This window comes from Schistocerca gregaria, chromosome 5 (assembly GCF_023897955.1).
Source record: "Schistocerca gregaria isolate iqSchGreg1 chromosome 5, iqSchGreg1.2, whole genome shotgun sequence".
NCBI classification, from domain to species: Eukaryota; Metazoa; Arthropoda; class Insecta; order Orthoptera; family Acrididae; genus Schistocerca; species Schistocerca gregaria.
Window position 1 is genome coordinate 483411020 of NC_064924.1, and position 24666 is coordinate 483435685.

General features: G+C 42.8%; 1 protein-coding gene across 2 annotated transcripts in view; it reads left to right on the forward strand.

The window, feature by feature from the left end:
* LOC126272815 (DNA-directed RNA polymerases I, II, and III subunit RPABC1) overlaps positions 1 to 24666 on the forward strand; it is a 52916-nt gene that overhangs the window by 6155 nt on the left and 22095 nt on the right. For both annotated transcript variants that reach the window (XM_049976003.1, XM_049976005.1), the window contains exon 3: positions 14741 to 14802. In XM_049976003.1, coding sequence (XP_049831960.1) covers positions 14741 to 14802 — 62 coding nt within the window. The remainder of the gene's footprint in view (positions 1 to 14740; positions 14803 to 24666) is intronic.

The following is a 24666-nucleotide window of genomic DNA, read 5'->3' on the forward strand; positions in this document are numbered from 1 at the left end:
GAAAGAAGACACCAAAGACCAAGGGAATTGCTGTGGCACCCTCAACATCGCTGCTTACAAGCTCTGCATCTGAGGATGATGTGAAGATCCTGGTGTCTGCTGAGGATCTACATTTCGCCAGACCCTCAGACAGTGGATATAGCCTGTTCAGGAAATAAGTCGGTGGCGGCAGGTGACCCTGAGGTGTAGACTACCTGATTATTTCATGCTTTCCCAGTCTCACGATCACATTATCCTCCAGTGGAATTGCGGCGGTTCTTTCCACCACCTGGCTTAGCTATGGCAACTGTTGAGCTATGCACATGCTTTCTGCATTGCCCTCCAGGAAACCTGGTTCCCGGCAATGCTGACCCCTGCCCTTGTGGCTACAGGGGATATTACAAGAACCATAGCGAATATAATAGTGTCAGGTGGATGTTACGTCTATGTCCGGAACTTGGTATGCAGTGAACCTGTGCCCCTTCAAACTACTCCTGAAGCTGTGGTTGTCAGGATACGGGTGATACAGGAAATGTGGTATCACTGAACGTATTGGCTGCACTGATTGATCAACTCCCTAAGCCTTTCCTAATTTTGGGAGGTTTTAATGCCCAAAACACCTTGTGAGGTAGCGCCATGCTTACTGGCTGTGGCAAAGATATCAAAAATTTACTGTCCCAACTCGACCTCTGCCTCTTAAATATGGGGGCCCCCACACATTTCAGTGTGGCTCATGGTAGTCACTCGGCCATTGATTTATCAATTTGCAGCCCAGGACTCCTCCCACTATCCACTGGTAGTGACCACTAGCCCATCTTCCTGTCACTCCCCCGACATCATGCACACAGATGCCTACCCAGATGGGCATTAAACAAGGTAGACTGGGTAGCTTTCACCTCTGCTGTCACTTGAATTTCCCCCATGTTGTGATTGAGCAGGTCACTACAACAATTTCTGCGGCGGAAAATGCGATCCCTCGTTCTTTATGGTGCCCCCGGCGAAACAGTCCCTTGGTGGTTACCGGAATTTGCTGAGGAGATTAAAGAGCGTTGGTGAGCTCTACAGCGACATAAGCGGCACCTTTCTGGGAGCACCTAATAGCCTTTAAGTGGCTCCGTGCCCATGTTCGCCTGCTTATAAAATGATGGAAACAGGAGTGTTGGTAGAGATACGTGTTGACATTGGGTGCCATACTTCACCTTCCCAAGTCTGGGTGAAGAGCAGACATCTTTTTGGGTACCAGACCCCCAACAGGTGTCCCTGGCATTAAGATTAATGGCATGTTCTCTACCAACGCAAACACGATTGCTGAGCACTATGCTCGAGCCTGTGTTGGGGGGGGGGGGGGGGGGGTTACCCACAAACGGTGGATGGAAAGGAAAGTCCTCTCGTTCACTAGACACCACATTGAACCCTATAACGCCACATTTACAGAGTGGGAGCTCCTCAGCGCCCTTGCACATTGCCCAGACACAGCTCCTGGACCAGATCAGATCCAAAATCTGATCGTTAAACGTCTCTTGTCTGACTACAAGCGATAACTCCTCATCGTCTTCAACTGGATCTGGTGCGATGACATCTTTCCATTGCAATGGTGGGAGAGCCCTGTCATTCCGGTGCTAAAATACAGTAAAAATTTGCTTGATGTGGATAGCTATCGGCCATCAGCCTCACCAACGTTCTCTGTAAGCTGCTGTAACATCTTGTGTGTCAGCGGTTGGCTTTGGCCCTGGAGTCATGTGGCCTACTGGCTCCATGTCAGGGTGGCTTCAGCCAGGGTCGCTCTACCACTGATAATCTTGTGCGCCTCAAGTTTGCCTTCCAAACAGCCTTTTCCAGATGCCAACACCTTGTTGCCATCTTTTTTTTATTTACAAAAAGCGTATGACACGACCTGGTGACATCATATCATTGCCACATTGTATGAGTGGGGTCTTTGAGACCCGCTCCCTATTTTTATCCAAAACTTCCTTTTGCCCCGTCCTTTTCATTTCCAAGTTGGTCCTCCCATAGTCCCCCCATGTGTTCAGGAGCATGCCATTCCATATTGAGTGTATCTTTAGTTTTAGTGGCCATAAGCAGCAGCTGTAGGGTGGTTGGTCTCCCCTTCTCTGTATGCAGATAACTCTGCATATTGTATTGCTCCTCCAGTACTGTTGTTGCTGAGCTGCGCCTACAGCGGCCATTCTGAAGGCCCAGTCATGGGCTCTAGCCTACGGCTTCCAGTTTTCAGCCGCGAAGTCATGTGTCATGCACTTCTTTCTGCATTGTACCATTCATCCGAAACCTGAACTTTATCTTAATGATGATCCACTCACTGTAGTGCGGATTCTTGGAACTGGTTTTCGACACCTCCGTCAGCTTAAGCGAGAGTGCTGGCAGCACCTCAATGCTCTCCACTGTCTGAGCAGCACCAACTGGGGTGCAGATCGCTCTGCGCTGCTGCAGCTCTACAGAGCCCTTCTTCAATCCTGCCTTGACCATGGGAGTCTGGTTTACGGTTCAACGGTGCCATCAGCGTTGCATTTCCTCGATCCAGTGCACTGTGGCGTTTGCCTAGCGGCAGGAGCTTTTAGAAAAAGTCCAGTGACCAGTGTCCTGGTAGAGGCCAGAGTCCCCCCAGTGCGGATCCGACATGCACAACTGCTCGCCAGTTATGTTGCACACATTCGTAGTTCTCCTGAACATCCAAATTACCATCTCCTTTTCTCACCCGTGACAGTACATCTCCTGCATCGGCTGCCCAGGTCAGGGCTCATGATTGCGGTTCGCATTCGGTCCCTTCTCTCCGAATTGGAGTCCTTTCCTTTACCACCGCTACTTGAGGTCCATTCATGTACACCTCCGAAGTGTACACCTCAGCCAAAGCTTTGTCTGGACCTTTTGCATGGCCCTCAGGACTCCATTAACGCTGCCATTCTCCACTGTCACTTCCTCTCCGTTCTTGTCTTGGTCCAGGGCTCTGAAGTTGAAATTGTTTACACCGATGGCTAGATAGCTGATGGTAATGTTGGCTTCGCCTATGTCTGCGGAGGCCATTTTCAACAGCATTCCTTGCCCACTGGCTGCAGTGTATTCACTGCAGAGCTTGTGGCCATATCTCGTGCCCGTCAGTACATCCGTTCCTGTTCTGGTGAGTTGTTTCTTCTCTGTTCTGACTCCCTGAGCAGCTTACAAACTATCGACCAGTGCTACCCTGCCATCCTTTGGTGGTGAACATCCAGGAGTCCATCTCTGCTCTGGAATGGTCCAGTTGTTCAGTAGTGTTTGAGTGGACCCTAGGACACATTGGAATCCCAATGAACTTGCTGACAGGCTACATGGAAACCGCTCCTGGAGATGGGCATCTCTGAAACTGACCTGCGTTCTGTCTTACACCACAAGATTTTTCGGCTTTGGGAGACGAAGTGGCGTAACAGTATGCACAAGAAACTGTGTGTCATTAAGGAGGCTGCGAATGTGTGGAAGTCTTCCCTGTGGGCTTCTCACAGGGAATCAGTTGTTCTTTGTCTACTCCACATTGGCCATATGTGGCTCACACATGGTTACCTCCTCCATCACGAGGACCCACCTTAGTGTCGCTGTGGCTCCCAAATGACAGTTGTCCACCTCTTGCTGGACTGCCCACTTTTAGCCACTCTGTGAAGGACTTATAACTTTCCCAGCAGCCTACCTTCGGTGTTGGGCGACAATTCCTGAACAGCAGCTCTAATTTTAAGTTTTATTCGTGTAGGTTGGGTTTTATCATTCGATCTGTGTTTTAGCACATGTCCTTTGTCCTCTTGTGTTCTCCACCCTAGGGCTTCTAGGGTGAAGTTTTGAATGTGTTGCAGAGTGGCTGACTTATCTTTTCTTATTCTCGTGGTCAGCCATCTGCGGTAATCTGCTTTCTTGTTTTTAATTTCCTCTCCCTGTTTCTTGTGTATGTCTGTGGTTTTCTTGTCCTGTTTTGTCCATTGTAGTGTTTGTTGTCCTGTCATTCTTCTGGTTCTTCCTTTCTCCTGTTAATGTGCCATACATCTTCTTTGTTTTCTTCTTTCCCTTGGGTAATTGTTCTGCTGTGAACAAGGGACTGATGACCTTGCAGTTTTGTCTCTTTCTGCCCCCTTTAAACCATCTCCAACCAACCAAAAGAACAAGTGCAGTGCTTTAATTTTAGGAGATAAAGGGCATGGCATTGCACTGCAATTAATGACCTGTTCCAAAATCCTGGAACACCTGATGAGAGGTCATACAACAGACTTCAATCTAAGGAAAGGGTGATAATCCAAATGAAAAACCCCATTGTGGTAATAGGCTGTTTTGTTTTGCACAACATAGAAAAACAAATAGGGGATGAGGATTTTGAGGCACATAGTGGCAATGGCAACAATCTTCCAACATTGGGAGAAGAGGAAGCAGCAAACGTACGTGTATGTTGTACAAACAGAAGACATGAAATTGTTTGTGTAATTCATCAATCGTAGTGTGTGGGAGTTTGTTCCAAGCATTTTATAAATGAACCTAATTTGTGTATATTTTGTTATTAAAATTATATTTACATCTTGAGATATAACAAAATAACATTTTGATGAAAACAAGCATTGCTCTGTTGTCACATAACAAAATGCAGTGTAATGTTTTTCTCCCTCCTCTCATCAGTTTCACTTTTATCAAAAATTGTTTAACCTATAACATTTTGAGGAAGAGCATTTTGTCAGATAATACAGAAAGTAAGTGCACATATTGTTTAAAACTGGGAAAAGTTACTTGTTATGTTCCACTTCATCAAAAATTGTTTCAAAGGTGTGGTGGACTTATTTACCATATCTTCTAGTAAATAAGTGACCATATTGTTTAACCTGTAGCATTTCAATATGCAACACTGTCACATGCTGCAGTAATAAGTGCACTAATTGTTCCATTCAAAATGGAACATGTTACTCTTATTATTTCAATGAAAAGACATTTGTTCTGACTCATTTATTTAAGAGGATATAGTGTTTTGATGATGTTAAATGTAAACAAGTATTTAATTTTAAAAAAAATCAATCAATTTTACAAATGTTGCATAGCAAATGGTGAATGCGAAGAAAATAAAATGGTTCTTTGTTACATAAAGAAATGAAAAGCACCGTTTCTCCTCCTTTTGTATCATTTTTTGCCTTTTTTTCCTGTAGAACATCCAACTGCTAGATCAAAACCAGCCTCTTCAGCTCTGTGTTCAGTAAATTTATTATTTCCTCCGTCTCCATGGTTAATCGCCATCATTTTGTAGCTGAAAGAGGAGACGATGCAGCTGTCATCACTTCAGAACGCTTTATGTGGTTGGTCTTAAATTGCAATTAATGATATTTGCAAAAATTATTCAAGATTTAAATAGTTGATGTTGGAATTGTGGGCTTCCACAACTTTGAAATTACCCTCTGAAGAAGGCATCCTTGTTGAAGCAGAAGCCTCTATTGCTGCTAAAACAAATAGAAAAATGAGAGTACTGGTCCGTGTCAAGACTCCTTTTTCTCCTTAACTAAAAAGTGTTGAGTGCTCAATGAAAAATGGAGAGGGGGTGGGCGTACCGAGAGTCATATGTATAATAGGGTTGCAGTTGTTCCCGCCCTAAAAAAAAACACACCTTCCCACTTTTTTTAATATTGTCATCAAGGTCTGATTTCTTTAAATCCATTTTATACTTTAATCGTGCCTTCATGCTATGCACTCTTTAAAATATGAGTATCTCTAATCTCTTTTCCAAAACTAAACATGTATCATTGCTGAATTTGTCTTAAGCTATTGCCTTTTTCTTTTCTGGTGTTGGGCATAACACACCCTTTCATGTCACAGCCGTAACCGCGACACACTTTGGCTGTTCAGCATGAAAATGTAAGCAACACTAAAATGAAAGAGGTTAAGTTTTAACCTCCTTGCTGAAAACTTGGTCGAGGAGGAGTGGTAATGCGAAAGCACTCACTTGTCAGATAATATACTTCAAACTTTCTAGTCATATGAAGCTGATCATGACTTACTCAGAGAATTGTATTTTTCTCTGAGAATCTTCGGCAGATATTCTTATTTTTATTCATATGATCCATTGAAGAGGGGACTGCTGTAGTTTCAGGTGCTTTTTCATCATGTAGAAGATTAATCTGCCACGGTGTGTACTGATCTGTTGTAGGAAGGGGGGGGGGGGGGGGAGGTGCTGTTTCACCTTGCAGTTACAGCGGAGTCTTGCTGGCGGAAGTGTCTCCTGAATAACCAAATAATGGCTTGTGGGGGAATGAACAAGGTTGTGGGGATGGGTGGGATAGGTTAACGAGTTGTTTAGTTTCATTTCCTGATGGCTGATTCTTTTTCTAAGGTTGATGAGTTGTGGAGTGGGGGGAGGCTAGTTTTGTGTGTGGCTTTGATCGGTAAGTATTTTCTTTTCTTGGTTTATTTGGTTCTTAATGCATTATGTATTTTATGTTGTGTGTATTTTAGTTAGTCAAGTGAACCAAAAGGGTTTTGGTTTTTCAAGTTGTGTGTGGGTACCAGGTACCAGGGCTTCATTTGAGCAGTCAATTTTATAGTGACCAGTAAATATAAGACTCAAAACTGTCCACGAATTGACTGCTGAGCTAAACACAACTTGGGATATACCAGTGAGTGAGTCAACAAAGAGATGGCACCTTGCAGAAAACCACTTCTTTGGTTAATAGTTGTATATACATATGTATTATTTGAGCTTAATAAATATTTAGAAAACAATGAAATGCAATTTTATAATCCTTTCCCTTTCCATAATCAGTTGGTGTTTCGAAACTATTGGAGGGTACTGTACGTTCATTCATTCATACATACATACATACACATACATACATACATTCATATGATCATGGGATGCTGTAGATGTGACATGTGGAGCTGCCACCAAAATCTGCTCTACACCACATGCAAGTGCAGTGTGTGGCTGGCTCATAGTAATTGTTGCCCTACATACCATAAACAACTTGAGCATTGAAATGCACTAAATCAGTTAGTTTCAGTAATTCAGATTGAGATTCCATAATATGGAGAAACAGGACAAAATAGTATGAAGTATTTTTTTTCTATGAATTGTTATACTGATTTGAGAATCAACGTAAAATTTTCTGATAATTAGCAGAATGCAACTGATGAGCTTTTTCATTTTCACATATTTTCTGTTGCTTTGTGAAGTATTGTTACGTCTTTTTCCATAATGCTGTTTTCCTTTGCTCATTTTTGTTATATTCTTTTACCATGATAGTGCAGATTGGCATTTTCATTTAGTACAAATAATTGCCAGTGGAAAAGGAAGTGGTAACTGAAGGTCTGAAATACCTTGGCTTTTATCAGTGTGAATTTGTATGCTGGAACACCTAGCATCCGAAAGGTATTTTTTAACTTTCTTTGTCGGTCACTGATTCATGTGCATCTCTTGATATTTTAATTTGTGTGAAATTAGCTTTACATAATTGCATATTATCAAATTTTCTGTGCATTGAAATGGAGGCTTTTTGTCAGTGGTAATTTTCTGGAAATATGTTTTGTGTTAATGCTGTTGAGATATATCACTCATAGTTGAAGGAAGTATTGAAAGCATGTCTTTCTGCATATTTGCATGCTATGTTCTGTTGGCAGCAAACCTTATTTATATTTTCTCCCTAATGTGCTGACCAGTAATGCCAAATGTTCTGTCCGAGCTGTAGCAGGTTCATCATCATCATCATTTAAGACTGATTATGCCCTTCAGCGTTCAGTCTGGAGCATAGCCCCCTTACAAAATTCTCCCACGATCCCCTATTCAGTGCTAACATTGGTGCCTTTTCTGATGTTAAACTTATTACATCAAAATCATTCTTAACCGAATCCAGGTACCTTCTCCTTGGTTTGCCCCGACTCCTCCTACCCTCTACTGCTGAACCCATGAGTCTCTTGGGTAACCTTGCTTCCCCCATGCATGTAACATGACCCCACCATGTAATCCTGTTCGCCCTGACTGCTACATGTATAAAGTTCATTCCCAGTTTTTCTTTGATTTCCTCATTGTGGACACCCTCCTGCCATTGTTCCCATCTACTAGTACCTGCAATCATCCTAGCTACTTTCATATCCGTAACCTCAACCTTGTTGATAAGGTAACCTGAATCCACCCAGCTTTCGCTCCCATACAACAAAGTTGGTCGAAAGATTGAACGGTGCACAGATAACTTAGTCGTGGTACTCACTTCCTTCCTGCAGAAGAGAGTAGATCGTAGCTGAGCGCTCACTGCATTAGCTTTGCTACACCTCACTTCCAGTTCTTTCACTATGTTGCCATCCTGTGAGAATATGCATCCTAAGTACTTGAAACCGTCCACCTGTTCTAACTTTGTTCCTCCTATTTGGCACTGAATCCGTTTATATCTCTTTCCCACTGACATTACTTTCGTTTTGGAGATGCTTATCTTCATATCATAGTCCTTACATTTCTGATCTAGCTCTGAAATATTACTTTGCAAACTTTCAATCGAATCTGCCATCACAACTAAGTCATCCGCATATGCAAGACTGCTTATTTTGTGTTCACATATCTTAATCTCACCCAGCCAGTCTATTGTTTTCAACATATAATCCATAAATAATATGAACAACAGTGGAGACAGGTTGCAGCCTTGTCTTACCCCTCAAACTACTCTGAACCATGAACTCAATTTACCGTCCACTCTTAACTGCTGCCTGACTATCCTTGTAAAGACCTTTAATTGCTTGCAAAAGTTTGCCTCCTATTCCATAATCTTGTAGAACAGACAATAACTTCCTCCTAGGAACCCGGTCATACGCCTTTTCTACATCTATAAAGCATAGATACAATTCCCTGTTCCACTCATAACACTTCTCCATTATTTGCCGTAAGCTAAAGATCTGGTCCTGAGAACCTCTAAGAGGCCTAAACCCACACTGATTTTCATCCAATTGATCCTCAACTAATACTCACACTTTCCTTTCAACAATAACTGAGAAGATTTTACCCACAACGCTGATTAAAGAGATACCTCTGTAGTTGTTACAATCTTTTCTGTTTCCATGTTTAAAGATTGGTGTGATTACTGCTTTTGTCCATTCTGATGGAACCTTTCCTGACTCCCAGGCCATTTCAGTTATCCTGTGTAGCCATTAAAGACCTGACATTCCACTGTATTTGATGAGTTCCGACTTAATTTCATCTACCCCAGCTGCTTTATTGCACTACAATCTATTGACCATTTTCTCCACTTCCTCAAATGTGATCCTGTTTCCATCATCATTCCTATCCCATTCTACCTCAAAATCTGAAACATTACTGATCGTATTTTCACCTACATTGAGCAACTCTTCAAAATATTCCCTTCATCTGCCCAAGGCATCCACAGGATTCACCAGCAGTTTTCCTGACCTGTCCAAAATACTTATTTCCTTCTTACCTCCCTTTTGAAGACTGCTAATTACACTCCAGAATGGTTTTCCAGCAGCTTGACCCATAGTCTCCAACCTATTTCCAAAGTTTTCCCAAGATTTCTTCTTGGATGCTGCAATTATGTTTGGCTTTGTTTCTTTCTTCAACATAACTTTCTCTGTCTACCTGAGTTCTAGTATGTAGCCATTTTTGATAAGCCTTCTTTTTCCTTTTACAGGCTGCCATGACTGTGTCATTCCACCAAGCTGTTTGCTTCATCCTACTTTTACACACTACTGTTCCAAGACATTCTTTAGCCACTTCTAGTACTGTGTCCCTGTACCTTGTCCATTCCTTTTCCAATTACTGTAATTGACTACATTCAACTAACTGGTACCTTTCTGAGTTTGCTGTTATGTAATTGTGCCCGATTTCCTTATCCTGAAGTTACTCCACTCTTATACTCCTACATATGGACCTGACCACCTGTACTTTCGGCCCCACAATCCCAATTTCACTGCAGATTAAATAATGCTCAGTGTCATCAAAGAGTCCCCTGAATACATGTGTTTCCCTCACAGCCTTCCTGAATTCCTGATCTGTTATTATATAGTCAATGACAGATCTGGTTCCCCTGCCTTCCCAAGTATACCGGTGAATGTTCTTATGTTTAAAAAAGGAGTTTGTGATTACTAAGCCCATACTGGTACAGAAATCCAAGACTTGTTTCTCGCTCCTGTTGGCCTCCATATCCTCTCCAAATTTACCCATAACTTTTTCATACCCTTCTGTTCGATTTCCAATCCTGGTGTTAAAATCACCCATGAGCAGAACACTGCCCTTGTCCTTCACTCTAACAACTACATCACTGAGTGCCTCATTAAAACTATCCATCTTATCTTGATCTGTCCCTTCACAATGCGAATATACTGACACAATCCTAATTTTCTTGCTAGACACTGTCAAATCTATCCACATCACTTGTTCGTTTACATACCTTATTGCAACTACGCTGGGTTCCATTTCTTTCCTGATGTACAGCCCTACACCCCATTGTGCTATTCCTGCTGTGACTCCTGACAGGTAGACCTTGTATTCTCCCACTTCCTCTTCTTTCTCACCCCTTACGCGAATTTCACTTACAGCTAAAACGTCCAGCCCCATCTTACTTGCAGCCTCTGCCATCTCCACCTTCTTCCCAGAGTAGTCCCCACTTATATTAATAGCTCCCCATCTCATTACCATTTGTTTGCCAAGTCGTATCATAGGAGTCCGTGGTTTGTCAGTTAGAGGTGGGACTCCGTCACCTCCAAAGGTCCGAGGCATTTTGCTCTTATTGTTGCCATCATCATATTTAAAGTACCAGGGAAGCAGGTTGCTAGCCTTACTTTCCCCGAGTCCCATTGGGTATTACCCCTAATGGTTGAGGGACTAACCGGTGGATTTGGTAGTCTTTGCCGTATGAGCACAAAGGTGACCACGACTCGGAATATGTCCGAGATGCCCTGCCTTATTCCAAAGTAACTGGTACCCCGACTGTCAGGATCACTTACTTGGCCACTCATACGTTGCCTGTGGTTCATGAACTAGGACATGACTACAGGAACCCACACCATGAACCACAGGCTGTGCATACAAAATTGAAAATAATTTAAATTTATGTTTACTATTATTTCTTCATACAGTTGAACAGTGTACATGGGTGTCTGCAGAAATTTATCCAAGAGGGGACAAGATCCTTCTTTTTGGTTGTTACAGATGTGAGAATGTATCATGCCACTAGAACTTTTCTTAACAGAAAGTACATAAAAGTTATTATTTGTTGAACAATTTGTAGGTATCCACAAAGTGCCTTTGAGGCAGATTACTATAATATCCGATTTATAAGCACATTTCTTTAGTAGACCTAACAAAAATCTTTCTACTTCATTAATAGGAATTGGAGTGCCACCTTTTTGATTCAGCAATCTGAAACTACATTGTTTTTCTGGTAAAATTGAGGATATTCAGTAAGCTACTAAACATATTTTTATTCTTATACCAATAACATTAGGACAAGAAAGAAAACTAAAAATCAGAAATAGGAAAAAAATCTGAATGATTATAGTGATTGTTGATAGCAAAAAAAATTGCCGGCTCTAAAATATCCCACAAATATATACCCCTCAGAGCATATTTTTCTTTTATGATGCCATCTATGGCATTTTATTTTCTTACAGAACTTTACATCTGTTTAAGTTAATGGATGTATTGCATTATTTTTGTACTTACTGTTACTTAATTTGAACAAGATCAGTTTTGAAAGTAACATTATTTGCAGGAGCATCATCCGACTAGATGAATGTGAAAAATGTTCCAAAACCACTGTCAAATTGTGTAGTAGAATCAACTTTAAAGAAATAATAAAATCCTTAATAAAATCATTGCCTCTCCATTTTGACACATTATAGTGCAACCATGCCAACTGGACTGCAGGATTTGCAGCTCTACTACTGCCTGTTGTTCTTCATAGCAGCCATAAATTCTGAGAAGGTCCCACTTCCTGGACAGCACATGTATTTTGTCTTGAAATTTCACATTTTTGCGCTCTATTCTCGATGGATGCATATATAGATGTGTAGATTAATGCATGTAAAGGGTGTACATAAAGTCCGGAAACACTTTCAATTATTTATTGCACAAGAACAAAACATTCTACAGATGTCATGCTTTTTTTCATGTATACCGCCACAGTGTAGTTGGGTAATTTGCCGATAGTCGGCACTAGTCATAAACATGGCGAGTTCAGGTGTGGAGTGAGTTTTCAGTGTGTTGGAATGTGCTACAGCTGTTCAACAGATGTTTAGAACCAAGTAAGGCCATTTACCACTGGGACAACAAGTTTGTTTCTTTGTTCCCCGCAAAGAGAAGCGGACGTCCCATTGTGAGTGAAGTGAATGTTGAGTGTATATGAGAGCACTGTCACTGGATATACCTACTTGGACATGTTGCAACAATGGCTGATGCCTGAAATGCACACAGAGCTGCAACATCGATGGACCGGGCATGCTACAGAAGGGGTCAGCTGTTTCAGGGAATGGCTTCTCCGATCATCAGATCTCATTCCGTATGACTTTTTTTCTGAGGGGACACATTAAAGATCTAGTGTATGTACCGCCTCTACCACGTGATTTAGCAGAGCTCCGGGAGAGAATACAGGAAACAACTGCCACAGTCAACACTGCCATACTGGGATGGATATGACAAGAATTCAATTACCCTATTGACATCTGCCAGATCACTCATGGTTCGCATATCAAATAGTTGTTAAAAAAAAGCCTTTCAGAGTTTCTCTTCAAAATGCAATTTATATGACATCTTTACAATGTTTAGTTCTTGTGCAATAAATAATGGAAAGTGTTCCCAGATTTCATGTACATCCTGTATTGTAAGTGGTTTCTTCAGAATATACTGTTGTAGCACTGCTGTGTAAGACTAAATGTAGGCTCAGGAAGCCATCAGAAGTTTTGTCCACAAACTGTGAACCAGTGTTTTAGTTAAGTTCTGCTGTGGGGAGAGGGGCCTACATGTTGGGAATGAGGAGATTGTCGGCCTGGGATACTGTGGCCATGTTCAGGAAGTACTGGAAATTGGTGCCAGAATCTGCATGTACAATGTTAGACCAGTCGTTTCCTGCAGCTCAATGAGGGCCGTATGAACAACCAGCATAGGAAAAACTGGAGACTATTTTAGAAATGTTCTGTAAAGGTTTACATCCACTTTGACTACAGGACAGCACTGATCTGACTGCTTGCTAAGGTAACATGAATGAATTCCTATGAACAACCAAACAAATCCATGTTAGACACTGATTGTTGAAGTATCAGCACATACAGTTAATTCAGTACAGCACTTCCTGCAGTACTTGGTGATAATATCTAAATGATTTAGTAGATTTGCAGACACCCATTGCTATAAATACTTGAGGATTTTGTAGTCATTTAAGTGTACATTCTGTCGGACTCCAGGAGGGTACCATATGTTCAGCTATGACTGTGTGCAAACCTTTTAGCATTCACACTCAGGCTTGGCATGTATAGTGATTTGACCTCTTGTTGGCTGCTGTGTGTGCTACAAACAGCAGTACTGGCACAATTCTCCCAACTTTATATTTTAAACACCAATACTATTATTAGATCAGTCACAGTTATTGTATGTATTTTAATGGGTTAAGATTTTTGCTTCAGTCTTGATATTTTTATACCGCTGGAGAATCCATGATTGTGATGGCAGGTGGATGTAAAGCATAGCTCACCCAAGGTCGAGCTTAGGTTGGAGATCAACAGGTTGTGAGCCTGCAGATCCAGTAAATGTGATGTGACTGTCATCCAGTGGTGCCAGACTAATTTGGTGCAGACTAAGGTCTGGGTCAGGCTGAAAGAGGATAGTTTGGTTGTGTTTGGTGACAAGAAAAAGCTTGCCCACAGCTAATGAACAGTTAAATCATTTATTTTGGCTGTATACCATGTGCCATATAATTGTCTCATTTTGGTGAATTTTTCATGAACTTCTTTGGTTAATGCTTAAATTTCTTAAATTCTTAAATGAGTAGAGAGAATAAGGTGAGAGGAGGAGTTGCCATTTATGTCAAAAGTTATCACTGTGTAGAAAACATAGATGCAAAAAAGTTTTGTCTATAGCAACATATAGAAGCATGTTCCTGTCAACTCATTACTACAAAAAACTTTACCTGGTTCCTGCTCCCTCATTGTATGAACAGTTGGTGAAACACTGACTTGCATTCTTGTCATGTCTCGCCATGGCAACTCCCAGTATTGTCCTGCAAAACTCATAACAGTTCTGGACCCTTACCTAATTGGAACTTCCAACTGTAAAAATATGGGAAGAAAGTGAAGGTGACTGACTTTGATGTAGGGGAAAATGAATGTGCATAAAGCTTATAGATCGCATTAGGTGTAATGCTAACATAAAGCCTGAATACCGACCTTATGGAGCAAGCAATAACCCAAGAGAAAAGACGTGGAGAAAGAAACAGTTGTTACTTAGAAAACTGTGCATACATCTTGATTAATTTATCTCTAGTCCCTGCTTAATTCTGTTAGGAACAATCCCAACGATAGTATAAGAAAATAGTGCAGTGACCATTGCCAATTTTCCCTGTATCTAATATGTATAAAAGTGAAAATTGTTTACTTGTATATGATTATTGTAATAAAATGTAAACAAAATACCATTTTCTGTATGCCTCCGCTCTTTGCTGTTTCCCTGTGTGTCGCCTGAGGTTTGCAGCCTCACACATTTAGGTGAATAAAAATGAGGTAAAGATGTGACTGAGAGTATCAGTAAAAGTGTTGTTCTTTCTGGTTTCAGTGAAAAAAGGCCTGCTAGAAGTGACCTGATTGTTCTTGTTGCTCATAATGATGATCCAACAGGTAAGCTGAAGACATAACATTATCTCAAACCATTATGATGATACAAAATTCATTTCTTTTAGTGAGCTCAATAGAAGTGTCACAAAATTATAGCTCTATATATAGTTATCCAGCAACATACCAGGGGTAGTTATAAAAATTTTTTAATTATCATGGTGAAAAACTAAAGACACACAGCTAATTTTTTGTTTGTAGGTAAATGACAGCATTACTGGTACGCATAGAAATCCCCACTTCACAGTATCATAGCAGGCTACTAAAGGAGCCAAAACAAAATGGCGGAGCTTGGAGCTTACTGTTAAAGTGGTGATGGTCTGTTCCATTTTGTTCTGACTACTGCAGTGGCCTGAGAAGGGTACTGCGATTTGGATATTTCAATGTGTACCAAAACTGCTGTGATGTACCTGCAAACAAACAAAAAATTAATTATAACAGATAAATCTGGATGGGATAATGAGTTAGGACATATTGCTACTCACTACATAGAGCAGACAGTCAAATTTAAAAGTTCAGTCACCATATGCCCAAAGATGCGACTGCCATGCCGACCTGTAGCCACTGTCTTGCTCATGTTCAACACAAGGAAACATGCCCGCACACATTGTAGCTCCATCGCCTTGTGTACCACATTCTCTCTCTGCCAATATAATTATTCCTAGACTTTAAAACTGATCCCGCCATGCCCTTTCAAGCATGCTTGCTTTCACATTGTTTTCCTGATCTTTCCTGCACCTCATATATATTCTTGCTCCTTAAACCGTAGTAACAGACTCTCTCCATCTTCCCCATATTCATGTCAGCATCTTACTGACCTCGCCTGATCCATTTACACCTTCCACCTCCTCTTCTCTGATACCTACCCTTTCACCTGCACCCTCACATTTTATTGTCATTTTATTTTTATTCCAACCTGTGCCATCATTAATTATCGTCATTTTATTTTTATTTCTATTTTTACTTTGATCTCATTTTGTTTTCATGTCAGTTTTATTTCATTTTCATATTTTTTTAAAATTTATTTCCTTGGAGAGTTTTTAGGGTGTTTCTACATTTTTAGGTATTGTCAGGTTTTTTTTTATCTTTTACTGCGGATCATCAATCCTCCCACGAGCTTAAACACAGAAGAGCCTCCCCATCCATATTCAGGGCTAAGCGTACTTGCTTAGCTCATCCCCCCCCCCCCCCCTCTGCCCCAAGAAAAAGGCATGACCCATGAACAACTGCAGCCTATTGTTCCACAATGACCTCTTATCTTCTCAAGTTCTGACAGTTCATAGTACTCACCAATGCAGTGCTGAAAAATAATATAACTCAGGCCAAGTCTACTCCTGCTCTGCAATCCTGAATTCATACATCCCATCTGGAGATTGAAACCCTTACCATCCAGAAACTAGAGCAGCAAGCACTCATGTGACCTAAAACAACTGTCCAGTCTATTCACTTCACACTCCCATCTGCAACAACTGCAGGGGCCTCCATCAAACTTTCCCCTAATCCCATAACAGCTGCCAAACGATGCCTTGCAGATGTACTACATCTGCCACACACTCTGACACTGTCCCATCACATTACAGATCCAAAAGCTGAAACAGGCAGAATACAGAGTTACGAATGGATCCTCGAAAAGCCTCAGTCGCATAGAAGTCCATTTCAAAGATATCACCTTTGTCATCATTCCAAAATTCAATTTAGCTGGGCTTGTCTAAGAATTTACCTCCTCCCAGTCGACATCAATCCTACCAGCCAGATTTGACCCAAAACCATTACTGAACCCTGCCTCACTCAGTGTATTCATCTACCTAACTGTGATTCATCCTCAATCTCCTGCCGCCGCCGCCGCCCCCCCCCCCCCCCCCCCCCTGGATATTCCTCCTGCAACCTTCTTCAGAATTTCCTAATCATAAACCTTCTCTCTCCATCATTCCCACTGATCCATCAACATAGGAACCAATCTCAAATCTCCAGAAAGAATGTGATTTACAACCTAATAACACCCGGACTTTATAATCCTACCTGCTGACACTGGGCAACACTGTTGTTATGAACCTGACTAAATCCTTCCACCACCTGCCTACAAGCCTTGTCACAGTGACCCCTTTCCAGGTGTCCATCTTCTCCAGTCCTGCCTGGTGAAAATCAGTATAAAGGCAGGGTTCCTACAAAAGTAATATATAATGTCTGAAGCATACAGGTATTAAGTTTATTACAAAAGTAGTAGATAGCCTTCCTGTGTGTCTGGCAGTTAGAATAGGCCTGTAGTATTCCTGCCCCTGTCGTAAGAGGCGACTAAAAGGAATCTCGCACATTTTGGCCTTAATGTGATGTTCCCCTTAAAGAGTTTGACCTCTACTTTTCAAAATTTTCTGTTAAGTGCATACCATTTGGGGGAAGGACTGCCTACGTGCTCTCCAGGAAACTTTGTTTCCGGTGATGCGAACCTCTGCCCTCCGTGGTTATCGGGGTTATTGTAAGAATCAGGCAGCTTATGAGAGGGTGTCTGGTGGAGTCCGTGTCTATATCCTTAACTCTCTTTACAGCGAGTGTGTCCCTCTTCAAACACCTTTATAGGCTGTCGCTGTTCGGGTGTGGATGCGTCAGGCTGTTACTGTCTGCGTCTCTTATCTTCCACGGGATGGTGATGTCCCACAGCACGCATTGTGACTGTGTTGATAGCCCAATTGCCGCCACCTTTTCTGTTACTGGGCGACTTTTAATGCTCATAACCTTTTGTGGGGTGGATTTGTGACAAAAGGGCAAGGCACTATTGGAGCAAGTGTTGGCACAGCTCGACCTTTTTCTTTTAAATAATGGTGCCTCCACACATTTTAGTGTGTCGCATGACATGTACTCGGCCATCGACCTTTTGCTCTGCAGCCCTGGTCTTCTACCGTTTGTCCAGTGGAGTGTGTATGACGAATTGTGCGGTAGTGACCATTTTCCAATGTTTCTGTCACTGCCCCAGCATCACTCATCTGGGAGCCTTCCCAGATGTGCTTTGAATAAGGCTGACTGGGACTTGTTCACCTCCATTGCCACTCTTAAGCCTCTGTCTCATGGCGACATTGATGTGGTTCACACGATCACTACCGGCATCATTTATGCCGCGGAATCTGCAATTCCCTGTTTTTCCGAGTCCCCTCGGTGGAAGACTGTGCCTTGGTGGTCACCAGAAATCACTGAAGATCGCACGTGGGCCCTCCAGCGTCATAAGCGGCACCCATCATTGGAACACCTCATTACCTTTAAACAGCTTCGTGCCCGACCCCGACGACTTATTTACCGATGGAAGGAGGAGTGCTGGGAACAGTATATTTCCACCATTGGCACCCGTACCTCTCCCTCACAGGTTTGGTGCAAGATTACGCTCTGTGGGTATCAAATACCCGTCAGCGTACCTGGGCTTTCCCTGATTGGAGCAGTCTGTACTGAATCGGACAGGATTGCAGACTCTTAGAGCATTACGCTCAGAGTTCCGCTTCTACGAATTACCCATTGGTCTTTTGCTCCCTGACAGAGAGGTTTGTTAGTCAGAGCCTTTCATTCCATACACACCACTCCGAATCGTACAATGCTCCATTCAGTGAGTGGGAATTCCACAGTGCCCTAGACACTTGCCCTGATATGGCTCCCAGACCAGATCGCATCCACTTTCAGATGCTCAAACATCTCTCGATGGACAGCCAGTGACACCATCTCAACCTTTTCAACCGTATCTAGGTTGAGGGTGAGGTCCCCTCTCAATGGCAGGAAAGCATTATCATCTCAGTGTTGAAGCCTGGCAAGAACCCCTTGGAGGTGGACAGCTACCACCCCATTAGCCTCACCAACATTATGTGCAAGTTGCTCGAACGCATGGTCAGCTGGAGATTGAGTTGGCTTCTTGAGTCTCGGGGCTTTCTGGCTCCGTCCCAGGGTGAGTTCTGCAAGGGCCGCTCTGCCACCAATAATCCGGTCTGCGTGGAGTCTGACATCTGAACGGCATTTGCCTGCGGTCAGAATCTGGTTGCCGTCTTTTTGACATGCAGAAGGCGTATGATACGACGACATCACATCCTCACCACACTTCAGGGGTGGGGTCTTTGGGACCCACTCCCACTTTTTATTCAGAATTTTATGTCGCTTCATTCCTCCCATGTGCAAGTTGGTTCCTCCCATAGTTTCTCCAGAGTCCAGGAGAATGGGGTCTCGCATGGCTCTGCTTGAGTGTCTGCCTCTTTTTAGTTGCTATCAATGGCATAGGTGCAGCTGTGGGAACGAACGTATCGGCTTCTTTGTATGCTGATGACTTTTGCCTGTAGTACAGCTCCACTGGCATTTTGGTTGCTGAATGGTGGCTACAGGGTGCTATCCACAGGGCGCAGTCTTGGGCCGTCACGCACAGCTTCCAGCTCTCGGCTGCCAAGACCTGCGTCTTGCATTTCTGCCAGTGTCGCATTGTTTACCATGAGCCATGGCTTTATCTTGACAGCTTTTTGATGCCCAGTTGACTTGGCTGCCTGATATTCGGCAGCTTAAACAAATGTGCTGGTGGCATCTTAATGCTCTTCATTGCTTGAGTCGTACTGGCTGGGGTGCTGATTGGTCTACCCTTCTATGACTGTATCAGGCGTTGATTCAGTACCGTCTCGATTACAGAAGCCTGGCTTACAGTTAGGCATCGCCTTCTGCGTTGTAGTTGCTTGACCACATACTTCACTGCGGGATCTGACTCGCAACTGGAGCTTTCTGCACAAACCCTGTAAACAGCCTACTTGTGGAGGCTGGTGTCCTTCCATTGCGGATCCGGTGCCAGCGACTACTGGCCACTCACGCTGCACATGTTTGTAGCTTGCCCGGGCATCCAAATTATCATCTCCTGTTTCCCAACTCGGTTGTCTATTTTCCAGAGTGGTGGCCCCAGTGAGGGTGTACAATCGCGTCTGTGCTTTTCTCTCTGGGCTTGAGTTTTTCCCTCTCCCACCTCTTTTCCGGGCCCATATACATATACCCCCGTAGTGTGTGCCCCACCCATGCTTTCGGCCGGATTTGATACAGGGCCCAAAGGACTCAGTCCCTCCTGGTACCCTCCGCCACTGCTTTCTTTCCATCCTTGTTGCGCGTTTCATGGCTCTGACGTGGTCCATACCGATGGTTCCTGGTTGAGTTGGTTATGCTCTTACTCTTAGAGATCACTCTGAACAACGCACACTGCCGGCTGGGTGCAGTGTTTTCACTGTTGAGCCGGTTGCAATCTCTCGCGCCCTAGTGTGTATCCACTTCTGCTCAGGTGAGCCCTTACTTACCTGTAGTGACTCCCTGAGCGGTTTATGAGCTATCAACCAGTGTTTTCCTCACTCTCATCTGGTGGTGGCTGTACAGAAGTCCATCCATACTCTTTCCCGTTGCGGTCGCTCTGTGGTTTTTATGTGGACCCCGGGTCATGTTGGCATCCCGGGTAGTAAACATGTCGACACGCTGGCCAAACAGGCTGTCGGTGCACCGGCTTTGGAGATTTGCCTTTAGGAGTGTGATCTCCATTCAGTTTTGCGGCAGAAGGTCCTTGGTACCTGGGGTGATTAATGGTGCACCCTGCCTTCACCCAACAAACTTCGCATTGTCACGGAGACTACCAGTGTGTGGCGCTCCTCCTTGCGAGCCTCTCGTAAGGACTCTGTTGTACTCTGCTGGCTGCGCATTAGCCACACCTGGATAACGCACGGTTATTTATTGCACAGCAATGACCCATCTCTCTGTCGCTGTGGTTCAGAATTGACTGTGGTCCACATTTTGTTGGACAGTCCACTTTTTAACTCTACTCAGGCAAACATTTGCGCTGCCTGATGTGCTCCCTGCACTTCGATCCGATGACGCTACCATGACAGGCTTAGTTTTGAGTTTTATTCCTGCAGGGGGCTTTTATCACTTAGTCTGAGTGTTTCTCTCTTTCTTTTGTGTTGAGTCTGTCCTTTGGCCTACAGTTTTAGATTGACCTTTTTAGTGTCTCTCTTGGTGGTTGGCTTTTCCTTTTTTTGTTTCCATGGTCTGCCAACCACTGTAACACTCTTTGTGTATTTAATTTACCTTTTCTGGTCTTTCTTTCTTACTTGTTCTTATCATCCCTTGTCATCTCCGTTGCTTGCTTTTGTTCCTTGTGGGTGTTTCATGATCGTGGAAAAAGGGACCGATGACCTTTGTAGTCTGGTCCCTTCAACACCCACAAACCAACCAACCAAGTAGTAGATACATATAAGACATAATCATGATGGAATTACACAGTTTCCTTCATCACATAATAAAATTAAGGCTTCTTCATTTCCTGTATAGAAATTAATATAAAGGCACTCGCAGTCCTGCTGTGTTTATTGCATGTTAGGACTTTGTCCAACATCTTTTCTTCATAATTACCTCAAAAATTCTCTTTGGCATTGATTTCGTTAGGGTCTGTCTTGGCCCTCTTCTCATGTCACACTCTGCATCTCATATATGGCCTAAAGTTGCCTTCCATGCAGTAAATGCAACTTTCAAGTATTCCTGAAACATTTTCCACGGGTGTTAAGTCCAGGCTACATGCAGAACAGAGAAAACGTCAGTATCTTTATCTCCAAACCACTTTTGTTGTAGCAGATACATGCGCAGGTGCATTATCTTGTTGAAAACTTGAACTTTCATTCCCTAGGTCCTTTTACATTGTAATCCATTCAGTCTCTAACATCTCACTGTATCTATTAGAGTTCATTTTAGTGTTCACCGAAGCCACGCATGATTTACCTTTAGTGCAGAAGGCTGCCCAAATCATAACATTTCCACCACCAGAATTTCTGCTCTTTCTTACCTGTATTCAGATAGTGGTAATCTTATTCACATCCATCCACATCATCTAGATTAAACTACTTCTCATCACTGAAGATCACTTTGTCCTGTTCTCAAGTCCATGACATATGTTTTTCAGCAAACTGTCTATCCTGTTTGTGTTCAGGTGTTAGAGCCGGTTTCTGCAGTCGTTTCTAGAATCCAAGACATTTGTTGTTTGACACAATTTATTATTCCTGTCTGGCAGTTACTGGCAACAGCTAATTGACACAAAGTTCAGAAGAATAACAGTATGTGGCCTTTGCTTTAGCCAAAATTAACTGTTTCAATGCCTCAGATAATATTCAACATTGCGCAGATTTTCCAATTTGCCCATATAATATTCCCAATCTAACAAGATTATAAAGCATTGTACTTAAACAGTTCAGTTTCTTTGTGATTTGATGGTTAGTGTCAATTTCCTTGTACGCACCAATTTTTGCTTTTTCATCACATGATAACTGTTTCCGTGTGGCATTGTCACAGTCATGGTGCATGTAGTCAGTACAAATTGTCACTAATGGTGTCTGTTTCCCTTCAGTAGGAAAGGCACTTTTGCACACTCTTTAACACCACACAGAACCGACTGTCATTATACTGAGTTCCACCCTCTACCACCTTAATCGTTAATTCCGTGTTACATACTGTACTACTGACATCAGATGTGATACCGTTTGATTGCCCTTGTCAGTATACTGGATCTCATACTATTGCATATACTATGTGCCCAACTATTCCAACTCACAATGTTAATTGCGATGCCTTTATACTGATTCCACTACTGTATGTCTGTGCTTTGAGTCTGGCACCCTCCTTGTCTTAAACTACTTGCACTCTTACCTTCTATGAACCCAAACACTCGGGACACCCCGTTATGGCCCTTACAGAGAGAATATCAGCCAGTGTTGGTCATCACCTTCGGTTCTGTACAAAAACCAGTAACCATTTTCTCTAATGAACCACCATTTTTCCTGCCCTATATTACCACCTGGCACACTACTTGGCACTGTGATGCCACCTCCCTCTACCCAATGTCCCCATTCTCCAGTGGCCATGTCATTGCTGTTATCACACGTGCAACCTCCTTCCTGGTCACCATGACCACGTATGTATTTAGCTATAATTACTCCTTATCACTTGCAAACTGATCCATAGTGCAGCCATTGTCGCGTGAATTGTCATCCTATACCAGTTTATTCATGAGAGGGAACCTTCCTATCCACTCTGAATCCCAAACCTCTCATGTTGTTCAGATTCAGTGATATCTTCATGACCTGGATATCCTGCTCAAAATTACCCTCCATACCTCGTCCACTTTACACTTTGTCTCTCGAGTTACCTATTATCCCACAAATACTTGTTCCCACCCTCGTTAGTTCGTACTGCATACGGTTGGAACAAGTGAATCACTTTTTCCACCAGGGTTTCAAATTCTTGTCATTGTGTCACGAAATGAGAAACATTTCATTGCCACCCAATCTATGCAACATCCGTAAATAATCCACATTCCACCCCTGCTTCCAACACCTTGCACCATGGTTCTTTTTGCTGTAAAAGACCTAGCTGCAAAACCTCTCCCATGGATCATCTCATTTCCAAAGTTTTCACAGGTATTTCCTATTATACCATTAAAGGCAGGGCCAACAGTGAAAGCAGCCATGTAGTCTACCAACACTGCAACAGTCACTGTGCAGGAAACTGTGGATTTGGACCATCCAGTTTCCGAACATTTCGTGCAATATTTTGTGCATAACTTCAAAGACTGCTTCACAGCCCATGCCATATTAGTCTGTGTCACCAACACAAACTTTTCTGAGTTGTACAGGTGGAAACTCTTTCAACATATCATTTGTTCCTGTAACCCCCCCCCCCCCCCCCCCCCCCCCACCCACCAATCCAGCCTCACATACTCCCTCACCCCACCCCCATCCTCTGCCAACTCACCTGCGTAGTCCTTTCCCTTCTCTACTTCTGTCCTCTTCCTTTTCCGCCCATCCAATGCTGTGTATAGCCACCCATCATCCTGTCACTGCCATGTCCCTGCACACTCTCACAGACAGCACTACAGCAGCTTAGCCCACTTCTTTTGTGCATCCCTCCCCACTTACATGTCTTCTGCCCCACAACTATCTACCTTAGCACAGATCATTAGTCATCCCAGTGGGACCACAGTGCTCGCAGTGGTGTGTGTGTGTGTGTGTGTGTGTGTGTGTGTGTGTGTGTGTGTGTTTCATCTGATAAATTGAATTTTGTCCAATAGCTAAAAAACATTCAACACCATACTTTTAATGTGCCTGTCTGCTGTTTCACACCTTCTTAATGTGTGCAGTAGCATTCTAACGTACATCCAATTGTTACATAACTTTATTGTCATGTCATAATTTACTTTCTCAAGGTAGCAATTATTTTCTTGAGGTAGTAATTAAAACGTTACCTTCGCGATGCAGATGTTGGCCGGTGTGGCCGAGCAGTTCTAGGCGCTTCAGTCTGGAACTACGTGACCGCTATGGTTGCAGGTTCGAATCTTGCCTGGGGCATGGATGTGTGTTATGTCCTTAGGTTAGTTAGGTTTAAGTAGTTCTAAGTTCTAGGGAACTGATGACCTCAGATGTTAAGACCCATAGTGCTCAGAGCTATTTGAACCATTTGAATTGCAGATCTAAGTGCTTCTTGTGCCTTGCTGTGTGCCTCCCATTGGATCACAAGATGTTATATTTATTTTAATTACTGAGAAAACTATGTCGTAAGTACTGACTGTGATTTTGAAGTTAAACAGTGAATTTTCACTCCTGCTATGAGACTTCTTTAATCTGAGCTTTTTTCGTAGTGACACACTAATTAATTATAGTCATTTTATTGCACACTTCTATAGCTCCTTTAAGTATGTCAACAGCTGCTTTTTTGAAGCAGTGATTTCAGCGAACTGTTTAATGAATTGATGAATAAGCTCTAGCCTTTCATGCTGGAAAGGCTGTGGCTCTCCATTTCTTGTTAGCTCGTGGATGTTTCTCTACTGTATCTTAATTTATTATGAAG